Source organism: Diachasmimorpha longicaudata, chromosome 19 (genome assembly GCF_034640455.1).
Source record: "Diachasmimorpha longicaudata isolate KC_UGA_2023 chromosome 19, iyDiaLong2, whole genome shotgun sequence".
NCBI classification, from domain to species: Eukaryota; Metazoa; Arthropoda; class Insecta; order Hymenoptera; family Braconidae; genus Diachasmimorpha; species Diachasmimorpha longicaudata.
In genome coordinates this window covers 3,323,487-3,344,632 of record NC_087243.1, presented here as the reverse complement: position 1 = coordinate 3,344,632, position 21,146 = coordinate 3,323,487, and the positions used below count along the sequence as shown (strand labels likewise).

The window sequence follows — 21,146 nt, the reverse complement described above, 5'->3', positions numbered from 1 at the left end:
TGCGCGATTACCAAGTGCGAACTGTTCAAATCATTAAGAACTAATGATTTGCATGAAATTTTCTTCCTCGCAATTTTTTCAGTACAAAAAGAATTATATTTTTGATTGAAATTCCGTTCCAGTTGCTTTCACTCATCAATTTTTCATCGTCTATCGACATAAAAGAATCGATGCTCAACATTTTCCCTTCGATTATTATATCCAGCAATAACAAATCACTGAAAATGATATGAATTTTAATTCTGTCCATTCTGTTTCGTAATCAATAATAAAAAGGAATGACAGTGCGTTGCGATATTACTGTAATTCACCGTCGTAAATTTATTATACACCAGTGGAATCATTAAATTTCTCTTATTGAGGAAGTGCTCCTTTGCGCTCGTAATACCTGGTTTTTTTTCGCAAATTATCAACGAGGTTTTGCGTTGATCCCAAATCGGGGATAATTTGAACTCGTGGCGGCACTGGTGAGTGTCTTTGAGGTTAGGTGAAGTGTAATGTTTACAATTGCTCCAAAATAACGTGATTTCATGGAGTTTCGACGTAACGAACTCGTTACACCAAGTGTTGTGCAAATTATTGGGACATAAAATACATGGTGAATGGTGATCAACGATCGAGGACAGCAGGAACATGATGGAACACTTTTCACTGGTCGTCAGTAAGTTTCTTCAGCCGCTGATTTATTTTTATTCAACACTGCAAGGTTATTGATGATCTTTATGATTGATGAAGCTTCACCGAGGACCTCCCCTCATCAGAATCTCACCGGAGCGAAGAGGATTGTCAAGGATTTGGCAGCAACAATACATTCCAGCATTCAACAATGGAATAATGTTCATATTCATGGGGTTGAGACGTTGAAAGCTATAACTGCTATGAAAGTCGATGAGCTTTTTCCGGAAGGCCTTCAGGAGTTGTGTGATTCCTTGGAGAAAGATGTTGATCAATTGGTAAAGAAAATTAAAATCAAATTGACTTGCATTGCTCCTCTCCAATGGAAAAAAATCATTTACAGGATCAAATAGTATCAAATCTTAAACGTTGTGCCCACCAAATGACGGCAGCTGTAAGCCTCCACCGAAGCCCAGAGAAATTATTCAATACCTGGACCAACGAACGATTTGGTAAGACTGGAGAAATCATTTCCTCAAGTCCTGTCATTAACAGCTGAATAAAACATTCTCCACCGATTCACTTATCTAAAATTCCCCAGTGGAAGTAACGCAATCAATCTACGACGTCTACAAAGAAGAGGCAAACCTGAAGAGAAAAATCCTCGAAAATGTAGCTCATGATTCTCGCGACTCCTGGAAAATGCTTCACCTTGCTGCTTGGGTGCACCAGCCAATGGTACCCCACGATCTTAACGTGAGTCTCGAGTCATTACTCGTTGAGACTGGACACAGGTGAACAAAGTGCCTCGTGGAAAAAAAAATATATAAGTGGAACATTACTTTATTCTTATGATTTGTTTGCACATTTACGTAACCCTATAGGATAATTTTATATCAGTGTACAAGTACAAACTCTCGTACTGATTTTCCTCAGCCATTTGAGCGTTTATGTTTCTTAGATTATCATATAATTGTAATCAGACGAACAGGAAATGTCAATTCTCAATGGATGGAATATTTCACGTATCAAAATAATTCTATAAACCTTATTGACTCTCGATAACACTACTATCCAACGAGAACTTCACAGAACAATATCTCTAATTTTTTTTTTTACCTGAAAACATTAAATGCATTTATTTGTTGATAGAATGTTGGTTTTAATTGCCTCGATTCACCTATAGACTAAGTTAATATTCGTTATAGTTGACGTTCAGCAGCTCACTGATGCTGTTTATGACTTAATGACGTTGCATTAATTTCTCTAGCTCCATTAAAACCTCGGAAAAATGGATAAACTTTCTTTTCCTCTTGATATAATTCTCTATTGACCACGGAAATTGAGTTTCTCGCAAGAAATTTTTACTGATAACTTTCTTCGCATTGATTTCTTCTCGCGATAGTTCCATATTCAATGAAAAAAATATCTGCTGCTGTTTCAACACTTCTATTCCGAAATACACACGTGTTATTAAGTATTGCTCCTGAAATCTATACACTTATTTACAGAACTCCGCCCCCGGACTAATTTTCACCGATTAAGTATCTCAATCATTGCATTTTTCAGTGAAAATCAATGAACAAAAAAAATAAACTACGAGATCGAAAGGAAAAAAAATAGCATGAGGTTCTTTTCAACCTGTCAGCACACTGCGAAGACTAGTTTTCATTCTTTCCCAGTCATTTTTCGTGGAGAAAAGTGTATTAAAAAGTAGCAAGTCAAAGCTCCCCTAAAAATAAACATATCACCCTTAATAATTGCCGTCGATGAAGACTCCAGAGATATCCCCATTGCTCTGGCGAACAGCTAACGTTATTTACAACTACATCAACTGTTCTTGTGCTATTCCTTAAGCAATATTCATTTGGTATCACTTAATAATCATTATCTTCAACGAATGTGCGAGCTCAATGAAAAATCCATTGAATCAACTCGTGGTATTTCGGTTGAACTCCTCACTGAGCGCCTCAAAATCAAGTTCAGTGTCTAAATTCGTAGTATTTGGCATCAAATTATTTTCCAAAATATTGTCTGGTATGATATTCTTCAGTCGTTCAGAGACCAACTCGTCCACTAGGTTCGATTGATCCACTAGATGCAATTGCTCGACCAATTTCTCATCCATCATCAGATGTTTATCCATAACAGTGTAATCCAAGTGCCCGATGGGATCGAGATTATCAGAGCCCCCAAAAAGACTGCCATCACAATTAGCAGTAATTATAGGAACAGTGTCCTGGAGGATTGGCAGATCCTCCGGGATTTTGCAATTGGACTTAACCCCATTCAACTCATCAGGCTTCTCACAAATAATCTTCTGGAATCCATTGGTCAATCCCTGGTTACCATCCATGCTATGGAAACCATTTTCCATCTTGTTCAAGTGCTTTTCTTCGTTGTAAGTACTGACAGTGTTCCCCAGCTTGATAAAATTCTGTTGAATAGGCTCAAGTTTGATAAATCCTTGACTGGAATTCTCCACTTTCTGCGCAAAAAGGTCAAGCCCATTAGTTCCCTCGATTTTCTTGAACGTTGGGCTCTTGGAGCCATTGAAGTCCACCTTCTGGAATCCCGGGTTATCAGACATCTCTCTCTGTATCTGAGGACTGGAGATGAGGAGTTTGGAGACATGTTTATTTCCCTCCCCCGAAGGACTGGAATTCCTCGGCATCAGAGTGAGAGCTGTGAGGACCTCGGGGCAGTTGGGATCCTGCTTTCGTTCAGCTAAGAAATCGGATACACTGAGGTCTGAGCTTTCAGAGAATCCACTGGACAGTCTCTCCTCGATATTCTCCTTTCCCTCGTCATTCCGCAGCTTCTGGAGCTTCAGGGGAGGTTCCTCAGATATTGTGGCATCGTGATAGGGCTCTGGCTTCTTGAAGACTTCGTCGTTGACACTGTAGACCCCAGGGACGAGTCCTAGGGCGTCACACAGGAGTTCATCCCTCAGTTCAATCAGATTCTGATCTTTCCCTTTAGTCATCATTGGAGATAACATGAGTCCTGCCTGTTCTCGAATCTTCTCCATGAATACTTTCAACTCGGTCAAGAATACCTTGACATTGTTGTCTGATTTGACAGCCATGAGATCATACAGAGATTGAGCATTGAGAACTGGTTTGGCAGCTATTTTTGATATTTCTCCACTGTCGCAGACTGAAAGTGCTTCCCTGAGCTTCGCCTGTCGTCTCTCTGATTTAGCTTCCGGGGTGACGTAGGCCCAGGGCCCTCTCTTTTTTCCCTTTCGTTTGAAAGAGTCCACTGTCAGGGGTGCGGACTTCTTCAGCTCCTCAGGACAGCCATTCGACGTTAATGTTGATGAAGGCAGGAATTCGATACTCCCATGATCTGGAAACAGCTCGAAGTGCTTTGCCAGTCGTGCACGACCCAGGTACATCTTGTTGCAGGTTGAGCAACGAAAGTGGGTGGAAATCTTGCGCTTTGGAAGCTCCAAACCTGTCAGCAATTCCTTCGTCTCCTCACCCTCTAGCTTTGTGTTTATTGTGTTTGTGTTGTAATCACTGTACCCACCGTCTGAATCGTCCAGGTCTGGCTGCATGAAGTCCACTGGGTGGAGATGTTTGTAGTCACGCACCATGTGACGAGGGGGACGAGATAGGCGACCTGACCTTGTACGGGCTACTACCTTTTTCCGATCCTCCTTCGCTTCATCGTTTTCCTCATCAGTCAATCCAACTTTCACAGCAGCCACATGTCTGCCCGGTGCCTTCTTCGGTCTTCCACGCTTACCTCTACCTCCCTTCATCAAATTGCTAGGATTCCTGATCCTGAGGTCCAACTCCTCTGGGAAAACAACCCTAAAAATAACATTTGATCGATTAAAGTCAGTTCAGACTCCTGCATCCTTCCATCATAGTCAATACAAACCTGTAGACAACTTTTTCCTTATTCGTTGAAGACTCCTGCTGTCCTCTCTGCTGAAGAACCTGAGCAATCTGCTTGAGCTGGGTCTGTGTGAGTTTCTGATTGCTGTGAAATGTGTGGCCCTGCTGTACAATCTGAATAGGATTTTCAGGGTTCCCAGATTTCTCCTCAGGAGCAATCGAAGGTATCAGAGGTGGTACTACAAGATTTTGTACTGTTCGTCTCTCAATACTAGGCCTCTGTGGTGCAATCGATATCTTGTTAACCATCTTCGTCGTCTGGACAACCCCATTCTGCTTATTTCCATTCGGCATCAGCACCTTCTGAGGCTTCAGAATCGACAATTGATTCTGAGGCCGGATAGCTCCAGTAGCCATTGTCCTCAACTCCTGAGGCTTTACTCGTGTTGTTGTTGTCTTGAACATCACCTGGGGATTCGAGGGAATGTTAGCAGCAGGGACAGACGTCCTCATGACCTGAGTGACCACTGGAACGGATTTGAGGAGGGCTCCAGGCTTCCCATTGACCACTTGAGTCGTGACACTCCTCACTGGTTCAAGGGTCCTTGGAGTTGAGGCATAAAATTGAGACCTCTGGGTAATCTGTCCAGTTTTGACGAGTGATGACAGTCGAACCTGTCCATTGACTCCATTACACACAGTAACAGAGTTGCCATTCATTAGTTGATTGATTGTTCCATTTTTGGGCGCACCATTTATTAATTTCTGGACAGAGTTTGTAATCATCGGGGTCTGGATGGAATTCACCACTGCAGAGGCATTCGAAACGTTCAGTTTATTCGAGGCTGATGGTAATCTGGCGTTCTTGGCAGGCTTAAGGACAGTTTGATTGGGTTTTATGACAAATTGGGACTGGGGAACCACCGGTGCACGTTGCACAAATGTCTCCTGATCCTCCTGAATGAGTTTTTTATTCAACATCTTGAGGTGCTGGAGATTCTGAAGGACAAATGCCCTCATGGACCTGCTCTGGACACTCTCCTGGACCTCTGGAATCTCATGGGAATAGTTGTCTTCCAAAATATCCCCAGGGGTGTCACCATCAAGCTCTTCAGTGTCCTGAATCCACTCGGCACCCACCTGGAAATCTACATTTTCCATCGGTGATTCCTCCAGTACCTCTTCATACTTGTTCCTCTCGATGCCATTCAGAATGTTCCCCTCCTCCTCCTGAGGATGTTTCACCTCGTTATTCGTGCAATCGTTGAACGAGTCAACCTCGAAAGTTAACCCCAAAGCGGCGGCTTGCTCTTGGGTCAGACGAATCGTCTGGTGCTGGCCCCCATCGTCTTTAAAAAATGCCACGATCTCGTTATCACGTTCCTCGTCATCAACCACGTCCTGGAATGCCTGTTGCAGGAGATCAGCACCACTGCATGATACCCCTTCATTTGTAAACACTGAGAGATTCATTTCCGACATGTTCGCGGGGACTTGGGGATTATTAACCCGTCGCTTGGAGCTTTTGATGGAATTATTTCGCACTTGATATTATTATTACATGATTTTTGGGGAATTAATCCAAGTCGGGATGGTCTCTGCAAGGATTTTCAGGAATTACGGGATGCACTGTAACACACACCTGCACGTTTTTCGCGCAAACATAAAACATGAAACATCCACTTGAACTTGGCCCGTTAATGAGGCGCCATCTTGTTACGGAGAGCGATAGTTCTGGTTCGAGACGCTGGCGCGCTGAGGAGCCGCGAGCATCTGGTCGTCATCTAGTTCGTGGCTGCCGTTAGATACCTGAGATACTCGGGCGCGGTCAGTCGCAGTTAGTACTCTCCCGTGTAGACGCGCTGTTTCAAATTCAAACCGAACGTTATTCCGACACAAACGCGTTCGTTATCGTTTCAAAAACTCTCAGAACAGGGAGAAAGATTTTTTAATTGGCGAAAGACAGTACAACGAGCTAAAACAATTACACGTAATTATTTTATTTCATATCCTCACACTCCCAGGATTTTTTATCATTATATTTCGATTTATTCTCTCATTGTGACTAGAAAATATAGTTTATCATTCCAGTAATTTGATTTTAATAATTAGAATATTTGGAAGCTTGGGTAAAACCCCTCAAAAGCAAAAATTAATTAGTCATAATTATTTTATCCATATTTTCACGCTTTCAGCGATTTTTATCATTACATTTCGATTTATTCTCTCATTCTGATCAGAAAATACAATTTATTGTTTAAATAATTTCATTTGAATAAATAAAATTCTTGGAAGCTTGGGTAAAACCCTCCCCCTAGCAACACGAATTCTGAGAAATTGTGGGCGGAGCCTAACAATGATGGCTAGACAAAGCTCTGGAATAAAATAATATTCAAAGATATTTATTCCAAAATATCTCTCCCTGTTCTGTCTATTGTGTTGGAAAAAGGTTTATAGTGAAGTGTTTATGGTGTTGATAATGAGACAGACAATTTTTCCCCGATTAAATTCAAGTGCGGTAATATTTTAAACAGTGAAAATTGGGATTTTATTTTGAATATTATTCGCTGCGTTTCGCGAGGGGCAGCTGCGTGCCCCGCGATTCTCGGAAATTTTCCCGGCGCGCCAATTCTTGGAAAACGGCCACAATAGCTGTCTCCCCCCCTATTCGCGGAATCGCTCGCCCCGCGTCGAACGCTCAGTGTGTCCTCAGTCGCGGTATCGGTAGGGTCGCGGACACTATTTTCCTCTTAATTAATTCGCGAATATAATTACGCGCTTTGTTTAATTGGTTTTTCGGGATTAATTAATTATTGTTTCGCGAAATAAAATATAAATTTTATAAATCAAAGACCGGGGGATAGAAAAAATAAAAAAGATCGCGATGGGCGGGAGAAAGACGCCGTTTAGATTCTCGATGATAAATTCATAATTTTTAACCGATATATTTATTCGTAATTAAATAAAAACAATTAAAATTGTGATTGTGAAGTGATGGGGTGAGGGAGGGTGTCAGGGGAAATAAATCGCGTGAAATTTCTTTGTCTTCGCGTTGCCTTTGTTTGCGCGTCCTTTTGGCTTGGGGTAGCGTCTTTGCCGGGTATCGCGATAAATATTGTTTTTTAATAAATAATTGTTTTTCCCATCGTTAATTCGGGTGCCGGTAATTCAAGTGAGTGATTAGTGAGTGATTAGTGAGTGGGAGAGGCCAGGGGGGAGGGAAAAAAAATCGCCTGAAATTTTTTCCCCCCAACGCCTTTGTTCCCGCGGTTTCTCGCGAGTGCCGCCGCCATTTTGGGTGACGTAGCGTCATCGCGCGCCATGTTGCTTTTTGTAAATAATTTTTTTTTGGCGGACGTTAATGCGAGTGCCACTGATCTAAGTGATGAACAGTCTATTTGATACGAAGCCTTTAGAAATTTTTCTGTCAAATATGGGCTTCAGGAACAGCCGAAGGCTAATTAATTATATAAAATGGTGGAATCTCTAGTCTCGTTAACAGACCACATCATGCGCTGAGCGATGAATGTAAGAACCAATTTTAACATTAATTCTTATTAGAATAATACATTTTTTTTATTAAAAAAAAATCCATTAATATTACTGATGTTTGAATTTGAATTTTTCAACCGACGACCCTTTTTTTCAAATTATTTATAAATAATTTTTTTTTACATTAATCCTGCCAGTTTCTAATTTCCATCAATTTTAATTTTTTCATTTTATTTGTTTTTCAGGTTCAATTGAGGCTGGAGATAATCAGTGAGTGAAAAAGTGAGTGAAAAAGTCAGTAAGTGAGTGAGTGAGTGAGTGAGTCAGTGTAAGTGGTACAAGTCAGGATATTGTCTTCCATAGCAGAGCGGATTGAATCTTCACATTAATATGCAGGTAATAATCTATAATTATTAAAAAACAATTTTTTAGTAAGTAATTCTTTCATTAAAAAAAAAAAATTACATTGTGATTCTAATGTTTTTGTTCTTTTTTCTGATTTCAGCCCAAGGTAGGATTTTACAATTATCTGCGCACATCTGTAATGAGATGTGCGTTGCTTATGGCGCCGACATATCCAGAAATCAAGTGAGAATTAATATTATATTCTCATTAATGGCAATACGTATGATCGACGCCCCTACGACATTGGCAGAAAATATAAGGCAATAAATTTCGGTGCTAGGGAAAATTCTTTGTGAGGCAAAAATTATAATAAATTTGGTATATTCAGAGGAAAATATCGGTTTTTTGACGAACGTAGGGGTATTGGGACGCGAAAATTGATATTTAAAGAAATATTCTTCATAAATTTTGAATTAGCTCAATTTATATTAAAAAATATTGAACATATATGCCATATTCTGAATAAATTGGGAAGATGCATGCAAATTGTCCAAATTATATAGGCTTTCTATTAAATTTTCTATTGGGGAGTAACATTTTTGCATTAAAAGGGCTATACATTCTCTTGAGTATGCGAACTTTTGGGATATTCTGCATAAATTTGGAAGAAACAAACAATTTGTCCAAATTACACAGATATTTATTAAATTTTCTATCGGAGAGTAACATTTTTTCGTTAAAAAAGCTTTGCATCCTCTTAAATATACCAACTTTTGGAATATTCGGCATAAATTTGGAAGATACAAACAATTTGTCCAAATTATATGCAAATTCTATGCATTTTTCAATCGGGAGTAACATTTTTTCATTAAAAAAGCTTTGCATCCTCTTGAATATACCAACTTTTGAAATATTCTGCATAAATTTGGAAGATACAAACAATTTGTCCAAATTATATGCAAATTCTATGCATTTTTCAATCGGGAGTAACATTTTTTCGTTAAAAAAGCTTTGCATCCTCTTGAATATACCAACTTTCTGAATATTTTGCATCAACTTCGAAGATGCATGCAATTAGGCCAAATTATACAGAATGTTTATTAAATTTCCTATCGGGAAGTAACTTTTTTTCATCAAAAGGGCTATACATTCTCTTGACTATGCCAAATTTCGAATATTTTTGCCTCACATAACGCGTCTAGCCATTCCCCCCATCATACTCTCGGTTCGTGTTTCATTAATTAACTTTTACCGCGAACGATTATCACCGAATTAATAGTTGAAATGCGTGCGTCAAAATTCCATACGATAAACGTTGATTAAAGTATAAATTATTTAAATTTTTTATCCGGTATAAAGACGAACATCGATCCCTTTATCACATAAGCGTATGTGTTTCTCATATATTCGTTGTATGAGACAAAATGACCCTTTTTATTGAGACGAACGTTAAATAAATAGCTTCAAATCGCGATAGTCAAATTTTCATTTATTGTCAAATTGATTTTAATTGATTTTAATTTCGCGTCTAATCCCTATACGATATGAGTCGTTTAAATACTCATGTCCTGTGCCAATGACTGCACTGGAGAACCCTTTGACCCCAAGAAAACAGCCCAGAGACTGTTTTCGCCCTCCCTCCCTCTGCCACCCTGCCCCCTTCGATCATTTAAATTCAATTTTTTGGAGTTCACATTTAATTAAATAATTTTTACCGCGAAAAAATTTTGCTGAATTAATAGTTGAAACGCGTGAGTATAAATACCGTTCGATAAACGTTGATTAAAGTATAAATTAATTAAATTCCTTTATTCGGTATAAAAACGAACATCGATCCATTTATCGTATTATCGTACGTATTATCATATTCGGTGTATGAGATAAAATGACCCTTTTTATCGAACGTATAATAAATAGATTCGAATCGTTAACAAGATCGCGAAAGTCAAAATTTAATTTATTGCCAAATTGTCGTTAAAAAGCCCATGTCCGGTGCTAGCGAGTGCACCAGAGAACTGTTTGGGCCCAAGAGACCAGCCCATACACTGTTCTCACAGACTCGCCCTCGATCAATTAATAAATTGATCATATTGCCTTGATTTCGAGGCGCCTTTGTCGGTTGCATGATGGATATTGAAATGAAATAATTTAATCATTGACCATAAGTTGTGTATTTGCTATATTTTTTACAGGTACATAATAATAATGATGATGAATTCATCACTTATATTTTGAACAATTTACAATACCATTTATAAAGAGCGGTTATTTTGTATATCGAAAATCATCTGCTTTGCCATTGATATCTAGATAATCGGTAGATTCTCCACTGTTGGTACATTTTAGGGACGTAGGGTGCGCTGAGAAAGCGCAGAGTTGTTGTGTTGGAGGTTAGGGAATAGGTGTACACGTACTATTCACTCAGTCGTTCATTACTACTAATTTTAAAGCGTTAATTAGGAGAAATTAGATTATGTTCAGACGTTTTTTCATTCAATAAAGCGCAAAAATGATAGTGTATTCGAGTTTTATAATTTTCATCGCTGCAGTCCTCTCAGTAATTCAGGGACTCGTTGCTGAGGAAATTTTGGGTTGTGGGGGATTCATTAAGAGTCACGCGAGCATTGATTACTCAAAAGTTCACATAAAACTGTAAGTGTTGTCTTTTTTTGGGTTTTTTTTTTCAAATTCCATGAGTGTTCAGTGCATCTCCTGTGTTATGACACTCCCAAATGATTGATCGTATGAGATAAAGAATCTTCAGAGTAGCTATGTGTCCTGTCATCATTGGACACGTAATCCAGCCTCTTGATTAGCACATTTGCCACAAAATTAACCAATTCAATTGGAATCTTTCAGAATAATACAATAGAACCATTGATTCGAGAATTGTCGGTTGAAATTCTTCTTTTTTAAATCCTCATTCAGTCAATTATTATTTTTACTTAATTACAAATGAGGCTAATGAGATTAAAAGGTTTATAATTCCATAAATTTCGACAAATTTGAAACTCTCGAAATTTCTCTACTCATATTATCAACATTAGAATGGAATTGAAAATGGTATTTATTCGTGATCGACGTCTGTTAATCTATGAAATAATTTATTCAAAAAAGCTACACAAAATCTGGAAGTTTGAAGGATCAAACAGAATGCGCTCCGAACAATGGTTATTATTTTCTTCCTCTGTACGATAAGGGCGAGTACATTCTCAAGGTAATAAAGACGCAATAGCTGTTGAAGGCCTCCACAATCCACTTACTCTAACCCAATATCTCTAATCAGGTTGTACCACCTCGAGGTTGGAGTTTCGAACCTACAGAGATATCTCTCGACGTTGATGGTAGAACGGACATTTGTAGTCAGGGTAAAGACATAAACTTCACGTTTAAGGGCTTTGGTATAGCTGGACGTGTAACTAGCTCTCAGTCAAGCCCTCAATCTCAGGGCCCAGCAGGAGTGACAGTTGTTCTTTACAAGGATAAGATCGACAAGGAAAATTCAATTGGTACCACCACCACGTCCAAGGGAGGAATATTCTCTTTCACTCCAATTCAGCCAGGGAAGTACATCCTAGTTGCCACCCACCCTATCTGGAAGATGGAGAAGAATACCGTAGAAGTCATCGTGAAGGAGGGAAATACTGAGCTTCCTGACAACAGCCTCACCGTCTTCGGGTACGATGTGAATGGTCGAGTCATGAGTGAGGATAATCAACCAGTCACAGGAGTCTTCTTCGTTCTCTTTGGAACAGGAGCGTTCAAGGATTGCTCAACAGTCCCACAGACAATGGAAATAACAAGTGATCCCACCTGGGGAAAGCCCCTTTGTCACGTAACATCAGATACCTCAGGGAAATTTCGATTTCCAGCTTTGACAAATGGAAATTATCGTCTGATTGCTCATTATTCCGCTCCTCAGACTAAATTCCATGTTCAACCTTCTGAATTAACCTTTACCATTGATCAAGGCAGTGTAACACTTCCACAAGAGTTCAGAATAATTGGTTTCACTGTCAGTGGAATAGTCCTTTTATCGTCTTCAAAGGACAAAATTCCCCTTTCAAATGCTAAAATCTTTATCTCTGGGAAGCAAGTTGCTACCACTGATACAAATGGTCGTTATTTAATCGATAAAATGAAAGCAGGTCAATATTCATTGAAAATCGATGCACCTGACGTTAAATTCGATGAAGTAAACGTAAAAATTTCTGCAAGTTCTCCAGAACTTCCAATTTCCACTCCAAGTTCTTACAAAGTATGTGGAACAGTGACATTATCAGCTAAAGGCACTCTTCATCATCGTAAAGTGATTATCGAAAATGCAGGGGCTACGTTTCACAGGGAAATTGATACAGATCCCAAGACTGGTGATTACTGTCTCTATTTACCTCCAGGAAAATATCAATTCAGTGTTGAAGTGAATACTGAAGAGAAAACGAAAGGACTTCAATTTTTTCCACTCCAGCAAACAATTGATGTCTCTGGAAAGCCTATCAAGAACGTTAACTTCCTTCAACTTAAAGCTACATTATCAGGCTCCATCAAGTGCCTGAGCAGTGACTCCAGCTGCAATCAAGCCTTCGTCACCCTGAAAGTCCTCGATGGACTCACAGTAAAAACAATTCAAGCACAGAATGGGAATTATGAGTTCAGTGAAATTCTCCCAGGTCATTACGAAGTACTTATTGACACTGACATCTTCTGCTGGGAGAGCCCCATTCAACAGATCTCTGTAACATCTGAGAAAGCTACTGTTCCACCATTCAAACAAACAGGCTTCACAGTCACTTTCATCTCCTCCCATGACTCAGCAGTGGAATTCTTTGATCCTGGAAAATCCAAGAAAATAGCCCTGACTCTACCCATGGGCAGCACAAGACACTGTGTCTCAAGCCCAGGAATCTATAAATTTATCCCCAAGAGCTGTCATATTTATGGAAAGGAGTACTACACTTGGGATACAACAAATCAAAGCCCAATAATTCTAACGTCTAATGAACACAGACACAGGGGGAAAATTATGGTACCTTCATCATCGTCAGAGGTTGGGGAAGTTGATATTAAAGTGAAGATCGAGGCAGGGGACAAGACTATTCACTCACCAGTGAAATTCTCAAGAACGAAGGACAACTATCAGTATCTTTTCGAGTTCAATGCAAATGTTGATACAATTTACGTTATTACTCCTCAATCGGATATCATCCTATTTTCTCCACCATCACTGAAGATCACAGGAACCAATGATTGCAACAATGAGGCAGCTATTTTCAATGGACAAGTCGGAAGGATCATCGAGGGAAAGGTATCGCCACCCCTCGAGGGAGTGACAATCAGAATATTTGGAAGGGATAAAGGGGCGCCAGTGCACACTCTGGTGACTCCACAGGACGGCAAGTACAGGGTTGGACCCTTGGATGGAAGCATGGACTACACAGTGACAGCAGAAAAATCTGGATTTTCGATAACTGAAAATCGTGACGCCGATGGAGTCTTTTACGCAGAAAAACTTGCTGAAGTGATCGTTGATGTTGTTGATCAAGCAGATGAATCTCCTCTTCAAGGAGTTTTACTGTCATTGTCGGGTGGTCAGGGGGGTTATAGAAAGAACAGTATGACGGGTAGTGAAGGGCGATTGGTGTTTAATTCATTGTCTTCTGGGGAGTACTATCTGCGAGCTATGATGAAGGAGTACAAGTTCGATCCTCCATCGAAGATAATTAAAGTGTCTGAGGGGGCAACTGTTCGAATCAAACTGATAGCCAAGAGAGTTGCCTTCAGTGCTCATGGAATGGTGACTTCGTTGAACGGAGAACCCGAGCCTGGACTGATTGTCGAGGCCCAAGGGTTGTCTGGTAGCCTCAAGAATTCCCCATCATCTTCCTGTGATTCTCTGCAAGAGGAAGCCACCACTGAGGAGAATGGCAGATTCAGGATAAGAGGACTCGAGCCAGGATGTCATTATGTTGTGAAGCTGAAGGACAATGAGTTCCAGACTAATTCCAGGGTCTATAGAGCTTCTCCTGATGGAATTGATGTAGAGGTTGTTGATAGGGATGTTGAGGGGCTCAGGTTTATTGCCTTTCATCCCATTCCTAGGACCGATGTGTCGGTTCATGTGATTGCTGATCAGGTTGAACATTATAAGGGTTTGAAGGTGAAACTTTGTAGGGAAGATCAGCCTGATTCACCCATTCATTCGGTCAGAATTGATCCTCAACAAGCTAGTAAATTCACTAGTTATAGTAATCCTGGGTTCTTGATGCACTTTCCTGCATTACAATCCAATGGAAAAAAATATTTTGTCCAGCTCGAGTCGTCTCTATCTCCAGCTCTTTACAAGTACAAGGTTATTCCTAGTTATTTCGAAGCAAATACATCTTTCAAAGCATTGACTTTGATTTTTAAGGCTGAACGAAGGATTGATCATGGAGAAATGAATCAGAGCTCAATGATTGCTCTCCCTTTTATCATGATCGTGGCAATCGCGTTCTTGAATAGGGAGAAGTTGTGGAGTTGGTTAAATATCAGGATTGAACAGTGGTCAAAAGCAGGACCTGTTCAGAGGAGTCCTGCTATTCAGAGCATTCCCATTGATCCCAGGACTGATGATATTATTGTCGAACAGATTATGAATATCAACAAGAGGAAGACTAAGCCGAGGAAGACGTAGTTGGGGAAAAGTTAGGGCAATTGTGAAAGTGTTTTGAGTAATTGTTTTATTTGACGTCATTGTAAATACAAATTGAGATTTGTACATCTGTAATTGCTTGTGTGGGGAGGAGAATAAATTAATCTGAGGTAATTACTGCCACAGATGTACGAAATGATTGACATTTTTTTCAAATGTGCGCTTAGAAATTGATTTATTTGGATGTAATTACACATTCATTATTGCAAATTCATAATTGGTTCTTAATTCGTCATAGTAACACCATTGGTAACTGTAGGATAGTTGTTTCTTGCCGTTGTTACATGATGAAATATTGCTGAAAGTCAGATTAATTGATTTTTATTAATTAATAATTTTAGAGGGGTTGTTTTTATATAACTTACGTCAGGGAAAGTATTGAAGAAACATTTAGACATGTGATAAGAGAGATCGCATTGATCTCCTGCTGCGTTCATCTCTGAAACAGAAAAAAAATTATTCCAAAGTGAAAAATGATGATTCTTTTTCTTCTTTTCCTGATAAAATAAAATAATTTTCTTACTGATATCCTTGCAAGTCACTCCGAGTTGTTTTGCCATGTCCTTCATATCTGGGGGAGCGACTTTAACCAGTTGTTCAAAGTTCAGTCCCTTTTTCGAGATCTGAATGATATATATGTTGGTGTTATTTTTTAAATTATTCCTCGGGGGGGATTGTTCACTTACCAGTCCAAATTGTGCAAATAAGCACTTGAGATAACATTTCAATTTGTCGTCCTCAGCAAAATCGCCCTTTCCAGCTCTTTCAATTAGGTCTATGGGAAAAATTCAAAGCCTCATATTTATATTGGTGGATTTATTAAACAATTTGGCATAGAAAAAAATTATTTACCAACAGTGGTACCCGTCTCTTCAATGCAAACCTTGCGAATGTCTCCAGCAACTTCTTGAAATTCTTTCGGAATGGGCTAACGAGAATAATTTATTTTCAAGTAAAATTTGTTATCAAATTAAATAATTTAATACCCACCCCAGTTGAAATGTAGCTCAGCAGGCAGAACAAAATGATTGCACTTAGTATATGCTTAGCCATGTTGGTTCAATTTGAAAATGAGGAATTAATACTTGAACTGCCGAAGATACACTGGCGTATTTCCATCCATCTCAGGATTTTATAACGAAAGAATTATAATTACTTCAAGGAAATGATGAGGATTCAAGGAATTTACATTTAATGTTCATTAGAAGTTGGAGAAAAAGGGTAATTACTAAGGTGATGCAGGTCAAATTTTTTTCCAAACTCTAAACGCGCCTTTCTACCTCTTTCAATGATCTATTATCTTCGACTATAATTAACACTCAATATTTTTTCACTTATTGATAATACCCAGGGAGAATTAGCATACGTAACTATCATTTATGACACTCAATGTTTTTTTTATTAAAGTCAATAGTAATATTCCATCAAACGTACAGGTTTCATCAAAAAAAATGTTGTTTATGTGATTGTTAATTTTTTGATATCAATAATAATACATAAGTTGAGTATTCGGCGAGTTACTTCGTCTTGTGCTTCGTTAATGAACACATTGAAGGTGATTACACGTATTCGGTCGGTTTTCGGCAGTTAGAACAAATAGTAAGTCTGAAAAACAAATAAGGAATGGATATTAGTGTAGATTTAGGGCAGATTTATTGAAGGGAAAATTATATTTAATATTGTTTCGTACCCTTGGGGATAGTTTTGAATAGCACAGGTTGAAGGTGTAGGCGTACTGGCAGTTGTCTCCATCAGCTGAGCAATAAGCCAAGTCAGGATAGTTAGTAATGTGGATATTGTAGGGAAATTATTAAAAAATAACCAACTGAAGAGAAAATAATAATAAAAAAATAAATACCGAAGAATTTACCAATCTTCTTGCACTCTCTGATCGCTGTTTGCACTTCTGCCCTGTAGGCTGGTATTCGTTGGAAAAATGTTAGCATTCCGTTGAGACTGAGCTCTCTTTTGTCATCGACAAGACCAAATTGTTCCCAAAGGCAGTACATATAGCACTGGACATATTGTTAATTATTTTTCTCAAGTGGGATAAAATTGGAATTTAATTAAGGGATGAATTTTCATTGAACTAATTACCTTTAAGGGTGTTGAGTTTAGCCATTGTCCATTTCTGACAGCCTCAATGTCAGCTGTCGATCATTACATTTGCATTCATTAAGTTTCATTCATACAAGGCTATAAATTATCTGAAAATTGTGCTGGTAATGGTGTTAAAGATTTATACATAACACGATGATTACCTGTAGCTACGCCTGTCTGTGTTTGACATGCATTGACAACACTTGCTGCCAATGCAATCATTTCATCTGAGACGAAATCGGGTCGCCCAACCGGCTGAATTAAAGAAAAGATTTATTCGATAAAATATACGGGTGCATTTTAGTATCTTCATTGCTTCTCTCATTCATAGATAAATGAACGTGTAATTAAATTCAATTACTTTAGAACAGAACAAGTCAAAGTACTTTTCGTTAATATTCAATTTCCGCTTTATCACTCACCCCACAGTGTCCAATTGACACCTGAAGAATTAGACATAGGAAACCAACGTACTTCCTCATGATAGGGTTAATTAAAAATAGTTAATTGACGAGAGAATTTCACGATTTGAGCACAAATGATAAAAAATACTCGAGCAATGCTATAGGGTATAAATCTCCCGCAAAACTGCTGTCAATTCAATGAACCGAGTAGTCTAGTACTTGTTATCAGAGATATGAGAGGGGAATTGATGGGTAGATTACTCTATCTCTCTCTTACATGTATTTGGGGCCTCGGATGGTAACTGGGTGGTCCAGACAATACGCCCTGGAGATTCAGGCATGCGCGAAAAAAAATCGATTGATTAATTACACTGTTCGAAAAATATTGTACAAATATTTCGTAGATAATTGTACTGCATTGCTTAATTAATTGTGCAAAATTCTTCTGAGTTCAATCGATTACCAAAGAACTGTTAAATTGATAAAAAACGTGAACATTCAAAGGAACATGTCGGGTAGATGATTTTTCTTTAGATTCTTCAATTAATACTCTGGTCTTTTTGCATTCATAAATAATCAACAGTTTATTGAATTCATTTTTACATTCTTTAAATTATGTAAATCAACATTTACTTTACAATTCTTTGGTTTAGTAAATAAATATCTTATGCAAAGTATTTTGATATCTGTTGGCTAAATGATAAATAAATGCCTTCGTCATGCATCAGATAAATTAATCAATGCAATGCAAGGGGTAAATCAATGTTACAGATAAATGAATGATAAAATTATTTTTTCTCTGATTTGAATAATGCTCTGTGCGTGATTAACATACGCACTGCACTTAATGATTCAAAGCAATGGATGCATTTTTACGGATTGATGAATGGTCTTGGTTAACTGGTTTTCTAATTATTTTTGTTGTTAAACATTGTGAATGTAACGATTGTTTAGCACAACTCATGAATTCTAACAATTTACGATAATTTGAGGGCTTTCGGAGATTCATCAAAATGCATCCTTGATATTTTGGAATTGCCGGACTGCCAGGTCGACCGGAAGATCAAAGGGGGTTGTAGTTAGACGATCAAGTGCATGAAATGCATCTTGAAATCCGGTTTTCACGACATAACTCCAAGACATATAGTGATTCTCTAATAAATACTGACACTGAAGGATAAGCCGTAGCCAGGGTACCAATTTTTTAGCATTCAAAGCTGCACAGATGAAAGCCTTGAAGTGGGAATTATAACTTCGTTTATATTGCGAATGGCTCGCGACAATGTTCCCGACAGTAGTGAGAAGACTCTGCTTCGGTGAGACAGTTCTCTCATTGACTAGAGCAAGGTTGAAGCTCTGAGAGAGTTTCTGGGCTGGGCTAGAGTTATATCTGTGTCCATTTTTAAATTCATAGTATTTAATGATGAGCTCCCAGGGGTGCATTTGATCGACAGTTATATTTTTTCTCTGTGGAAAACAGCCCACGAAGGGTACAACACTGTTGGAACGAACATCAGAGCTCAGGCCATGGGCCATGAGGTCTCTGATGCAGACAGCCAGGTGTTTTCTTACTGCAGAAGTCATTTTTGCGTGTGTATGTTGCTTAGGGGATTCACAATCAGATGTGTATAGATCGATGTCATCATCATCATCGTTATCATGTGGATCAGAGTGACTCTCCTCGCTTTCAGCAGCAATTTCCAGGACGTGCTCAATGGCGATGTCCAGGCGAGTTCTCAAGTCCCTCCAGGTGGTCTTACTGTCTTTTTTCCCTCGAGTTCTATCACTACTGCAACCTAATTGTGACATCAGGTAGATGTGGAGAAGAGTTATGACTTTTCGAACTGTATTCAGGGTTTTTGTATGACTATCGTCGTTTCGATCCATCAGAGGAATCTGGCGCTTAGATTTTTGCGAAGGCTTTAGCCCAGTTGTGTGAACAGGACAGGCACAGGTGCAGGCTAGAGTTTCTGAGCTCACCTCACCCTGGAGGTAGTGGATGAAACGCTCTAGGTCTGCTACCTGTGTCTTTAGCTGGTTCACCAGCTGTTCTTTCATTTTTAAAGGGCTGACTATTTCGTTTATCGCGTGGTCCACCTGCCAGCGGAGGTCGTCCAGGGGAAGTTTACAGAGGTCGTCTACTTCGAAGTTTAATTTTTCTTTCAAATGGTCTAGGCAGGGGAGAATGAAGGGATATTAACTATTAATTTGCCAATAGAAAATCAGAGATAATAAACTCACTAATTATCATGTTTTGTCGCTCTAAAATCACACTCTGTGGCAAGTCCTGGCCATCAGTTTCATATGCATATTTTTCAAGGTCCTCTAGTTGAACTTTCAACTGTTCGATTAATTCTCGTTGCTTAGACTTCTGTAGGGCTATCTTGGATTCCACTTCTTCATCATAAGCACTGCACCCATTCTGAAGTAAATTTTTAAAAATAGAGTGGTCATTTGATTATTATTTACCTCTTTAGATAAAATAAATTGGAATTTGGGTTATTATTTACATTTTCACATAGAGAAATGGACGAAGAGGAGGATCTGTTCCTCAGTGCAACTGTATTTGGAACATCTGGAATTCCCCTGAAGGCAAACTCCTCGAGTTCCTTCAGGAGTTTTTCTTTCTCATCTGTGGGTGCGTCCACAATTTGTCGCAATCGAAATTGCACCTGAATAACGTACAAAAAATTAATTAAGTCGTCATTCCAATTTTTTTCAACTAATGCGGTGTAAATTTATTGTTAAAATATTCTACCTGTGCAAAATGCGTAGTTAATGCTATTAGCGAAGAGTTGAGCATTTCCTGTTCCTCCTCGAGCAACTTAAGCCTGTCCATATTATAAGAAATACTGGCAAATTCACCAAATGTTAGTACCTCATCCTCTACATTAGTCCCTCAGACTCATGCATTAATAGGGGCGATTGGGATGAAACGAATACTTAATGGGGTTCTTTAATTAATTACTGACAAGTTATAATTCTTGTGAAATGAGAATATTACGGTTTGTCTCTCACTCGATGATAAAAATTCATTATCTATTTTACCTCGATTTCCCCATTCCATGGTATACAAATCTTACCTTTCCATATTGTCAGAACACTTGTAGTCATCAGTGAAATCACTGTCCCCATCATTAGCCCCAACAGGTGCCCATCTTTCCCCTGATGGTCTCTCATTCTCATCAGACGTATCAAACTCGTCGCTCTTGACGTATTCCTCGTCTTGTGTTGCCTAGAAATGATCAACAAACCCCTAAAATCAACTTCCCCACCAAGAAATCCAATATCCAACATCAAAAGTCACAATTGACTTGAAAAAATTGTTGATTCATTTCCCCAAAGTTAAAATAAATATTGATCGAATAAGATATTCATCTTCTGAATGTTTACGTCCGTTAATTATATCCAAATGAATGATTATTACCATTATTGCTCCCTAGGTTATGTCCCACATCAGCTTCTAGTTCAGGTTCATTACCTTCTCCTCCTCAAACTCATCAAATCCCTTTAAAAATCAGTAAATTCTGATACCCCATGATGATGTGACGTCAGAGTTATGTCTCTCAAGCAAATTCCAGCAAATTCTAATGAACTACCTGATCCGCGAGAATAAAATATCGTATCACAGCTGGTGCAAGACACCTGACA

The 21,146-nt window shown here is 38.8% G+C and overlaps 6 protein-coding genes and 1 long non-coding RNA gene across 10 annotated transcripts; 3 read left to right on the top strand and 4 right to left on the bottom strand.

The window, feature by feature from the left end:
- The first annotated feature begins 302 nt into the window (after positions 1–302).
- Positions 303–1,769, top strand: LOC135171382 (cyclin-dependent kinase 2-interacting protein-like). The gene is made up of 4 exons (XM_064137871.1): positions 303–661; positions 736–953; positions 1,019–1,127; positions 1,217–1,769. Exons 1-4 carry the CDS (start codon positions 634–636, stop codon positions 1,411–1,413), a joined length of 552 nt encoding a protein of 183 aa, XP_063993941.1. The 5' UTR covers positions 303–633; the 3' UTR covers positions 1,414–1,769.
- On the bottom strand, positions 1,763–6,173 carry LOC135171380 (uncharacterized). Its single transcript, XM_064137865.1, has 2 exons — positions 4,507–6,173; positions 1,763–4,436 (listed from the first exon to the last, which is right to left on the bottom strand). The coding sequence occupies exons 1-2, from the start codon at positions 5,943–5,945 to the stop codon at positions 2,546–2,548; spliced, it is 3,330 nt and encodes a 1,109-aa protein (XP_063993935.1). The 5' UTR covers positions 5,946–6,173; the 3' UTR covers positions 1,763–2,545.
- A 119-nt stretch (positions 6,174–6,292) lies between these two features.
- LOC135171313 (uncharacterized) lies at positions 6,293–9,193 on the top strand. The gene is made up of 3 exons (XR_010300525.1): positions 6,293–7,991; positions 8,201–8,351; positions 8,461–9,193. It is a non-coding gene; the product is annotated as an uncharacterized LOC135171313 (long non-coding RNA).
- A 1,473-nt stretch (positions 9,194–10,666) lies between these two features.
- On the top strand, positions 10,667–15,132 carry LOC135171305 (BOS complex subunit NOMO3). The gene is made up of 3 exons (XM_064137764.1): positions 10,667–10,952; positions 11,418–11,517; positions 11,587–15,132. The coding sequence occupies exons 1-3, from the start codon at positions 10,810–10,812 to the stop codon at positions 14,971–14,973; spliced, it is 3,630 nt and encodes a 1,209-aa protein (XP_063993834.1). The 5' UTR covers positions 10,667–10,809; the 3' UTR covers positions 14,974–15,132.
- Positions 15,133–15,149: 17 nt separating this feature from the next.
- Positions 15,150–16,139, bottom strand: LOC135171312 (general odorant-binding protein 83a-like). The gene is made up of 6 exons (XM_064137777.1): positions 15,982–16,139; positions 15,844–15,919; positions 15,678–15,766; positions 15,515–15,614; positions 15,357–15,430; positions 15,150–15,289 (listed from the first exon to the last, which is right to left on the bottom strand). Exons 1-6 carry the CDS (start codon positions 16,042–16,044, stop codon positions 15,272–15,274), a joined length of 420 nt encoding a protein of 139 aa, XP_063993847.1. The 5' UTR covers positions 16,045–16,139; the 3' UTR covers positions 15,150–15,271.
- A 228-nt stretch (positions 16,140–16,367) lies between these two features.
- LOC135171311 (pheromone-binding protein-related protein 6-like) lies at positions 16,368–17,773 on the bottom strand. Of its 2 annotated transcripts, none has more exons than XM_064137776.1 (6): positions 17,514–17,773; positions 17,253–17,346; positions 17,089–17,141; positions 16,862–17,006; positions 16,682–16,746; positions 16,368–16,596 (listed from the first exon to the last, which is right to left on the bottom strand). In XM_064137776.1, the coding sequence occupies exons 1-6, from the start codon at positions 17,571–17,573 to the stop codon at positions 16,579–16,581; spliced, it is 435 nt and encodes a 144-aa protein (XP_063993846.1). In that variant the 5' UTR covers positions 17,574–17,773; the 3' UTR covers positions 16,368–16,578. The 2 variants fall into 2 exon arrangements, with proteins under 2 accessions (XP_063993846.1, XP_063993844.1); XM_064137774.1 differs by having other exon boundaries at positions 16,850–17,006; positions 17,514–17,770.
- A 262-nt stretch (positions 17,774–18,035) lies between these two features.
- LOC135171306 (RUN domain-containing protein 1) lies at positions 18,036–21,127 on the bottom strand. Of its 3 annotated transcripts, XM_064137765.1 has the most exons (6): positions 20,923–21,127; positions 20,579–20,730; positions 20,254–20,347; positions 20,006–20,167; positions 19,737–19,917; positions 18,036–19,666 (listed from the first exon to the last, which is right to left on the bottom strand). In XM_064137765.1, exons 1-6 carry the CDS (start codon positions 20,923–20,925, stop codon positions 18,504–18,506), a joined length of 1,755 nt encoding a protein of 584 aa, XP_063993835.1. In that variant the 5' UTR covers positions 20,926–21,127; the 3' UTR covers positions 18,036–18,503. The 3 variants fall into 3 exon arrangements, with proteins under 3 accessions (XP_063993835.1, XP_063993836.1, XP_063993837.1); XM_064137766.1 differs by lacking the exon at positions 20,923–21,127 and having other exon boundaries at positions 20,254–20,437; positions 20,579–20,719; XM_064137767.1 differs by lacking the exon at positions 20,923–21,127 and having other exon boundaries at positions 20,254–20,449; positions 20,579–20,714.
- Positions 21,128–21,146: the final 19 nt, after the last annotated feature.

Bases quoted from the DNA above. Each gene is read 5' to 3' on its own strand.
- LOC135171382 (XM_064137871.1), top strand. From the start codon at position 634: ATGATGGAACACTTTTCACTGGTCGTCA. The intron at 662-735 runs GTAAGTTTCTTC...TGATTGATGAAG, and splicing joins ACACTTTTCACTGGTCGTCA to CTTCACCGAGGACCTCCCCT. The intron at 1,128-1,216 runs GTAAGACTGGAG...AAAATTCCCCAG, and splicing joins CTGGACCAACGAACGATTTG to TGGAAGTAACGCAATCAATC.
- LOC135171380 (XM_064137865.1), bottom strand. From the start codon at position 5,945: ATGTCGGAAATGAATCTCTCAGTGTTTACAAATGAAGGGGTATCATGC. The intron at 4,437-4,506 runs GTTTGTATTGAC...TGTTATTTTTAG, and splicing joins AAGGAAAAAGTTGTCTACAG to GGTTGTTTTCCCAGAGGAGT.
- LOC135171305 (XM_064137764.1), top strand. From the start codon at position 10,810: ATGATAGTGTATTCGAGTTTTATAATTTTCATCGCTGCAGTCCTCTCA. The intron at 10,953-11,417 runs GTAAGTGTTGTC...TATTCAAAAAAG, and splicing joins TCAAAAGTTCACATAAAACT to CTACACAAAATCTGGAAGTT. The intron at 11,518-11,586 runs GTAATAAAGACG...ATCTCTAATCAG, and splicing joins AGGGCGAGTACATTCTCAAG to GTTGTACCACCTCGAGGTTG.
- LOC135171312 (XM_064137777.1), bottom strand. From the start codon at position 16,044: ATGGCTAAGCATATACTAAGTGCAATCATTTTGTTCTGCCTGCTGAGC. The intron at 15,767-15,843 runs GTAAATAATTTT...TTTTTCCCATAG, and splicing joins AGAGACGGGTACCACTGTTG to ACCTAATTGAAAGAGCTGGA. The intron at 15,431-15,514 runs GTAAGAAAATTA...TTTCTGTTTCAG, and splicing joins AGTGACTTGCAAGGATATCA to AGATGAACGCAGCAGGAGAT.
- LOC135171311 (XM_064137774.1), bottom strand. From the start codon at position 17,573: ATGAGGAAGTACGTTGGTTTCCTATGTCTAATTCTTCAGGTGTCAATT. The intron at 17,142-17,252 runs GTAATCATCGTG...AATGATCGACAG, and splicing joins ACAGACAGGCGTAGCTACAG to CTGACATTGAGGCTGTCAGA. The intron at 16,747-16,849 runs GTATTTATTTTT...CTTATTGCTCAG, and splicing joins GAAGATTGGTAAATTCTTCG to CTGATGGAGACAACTGCCAG.
- LOC135171306 (XM_064137765.1), bottom strand. The intron at 20,168-20,253 runs GTAGAATATTTT...TACGTTATTCAG, and splicing joins TAACTACGCATTTTGCACAG to GTGCAATTTCGATTGCGACA. The intron at 19,667-19,736 runs GTGAGTTTATTA...TCCCCTGCCTAG, and splicing joins GCGACAAAACATGATAATTA to ACCATTTGAAAGAAAAATTA.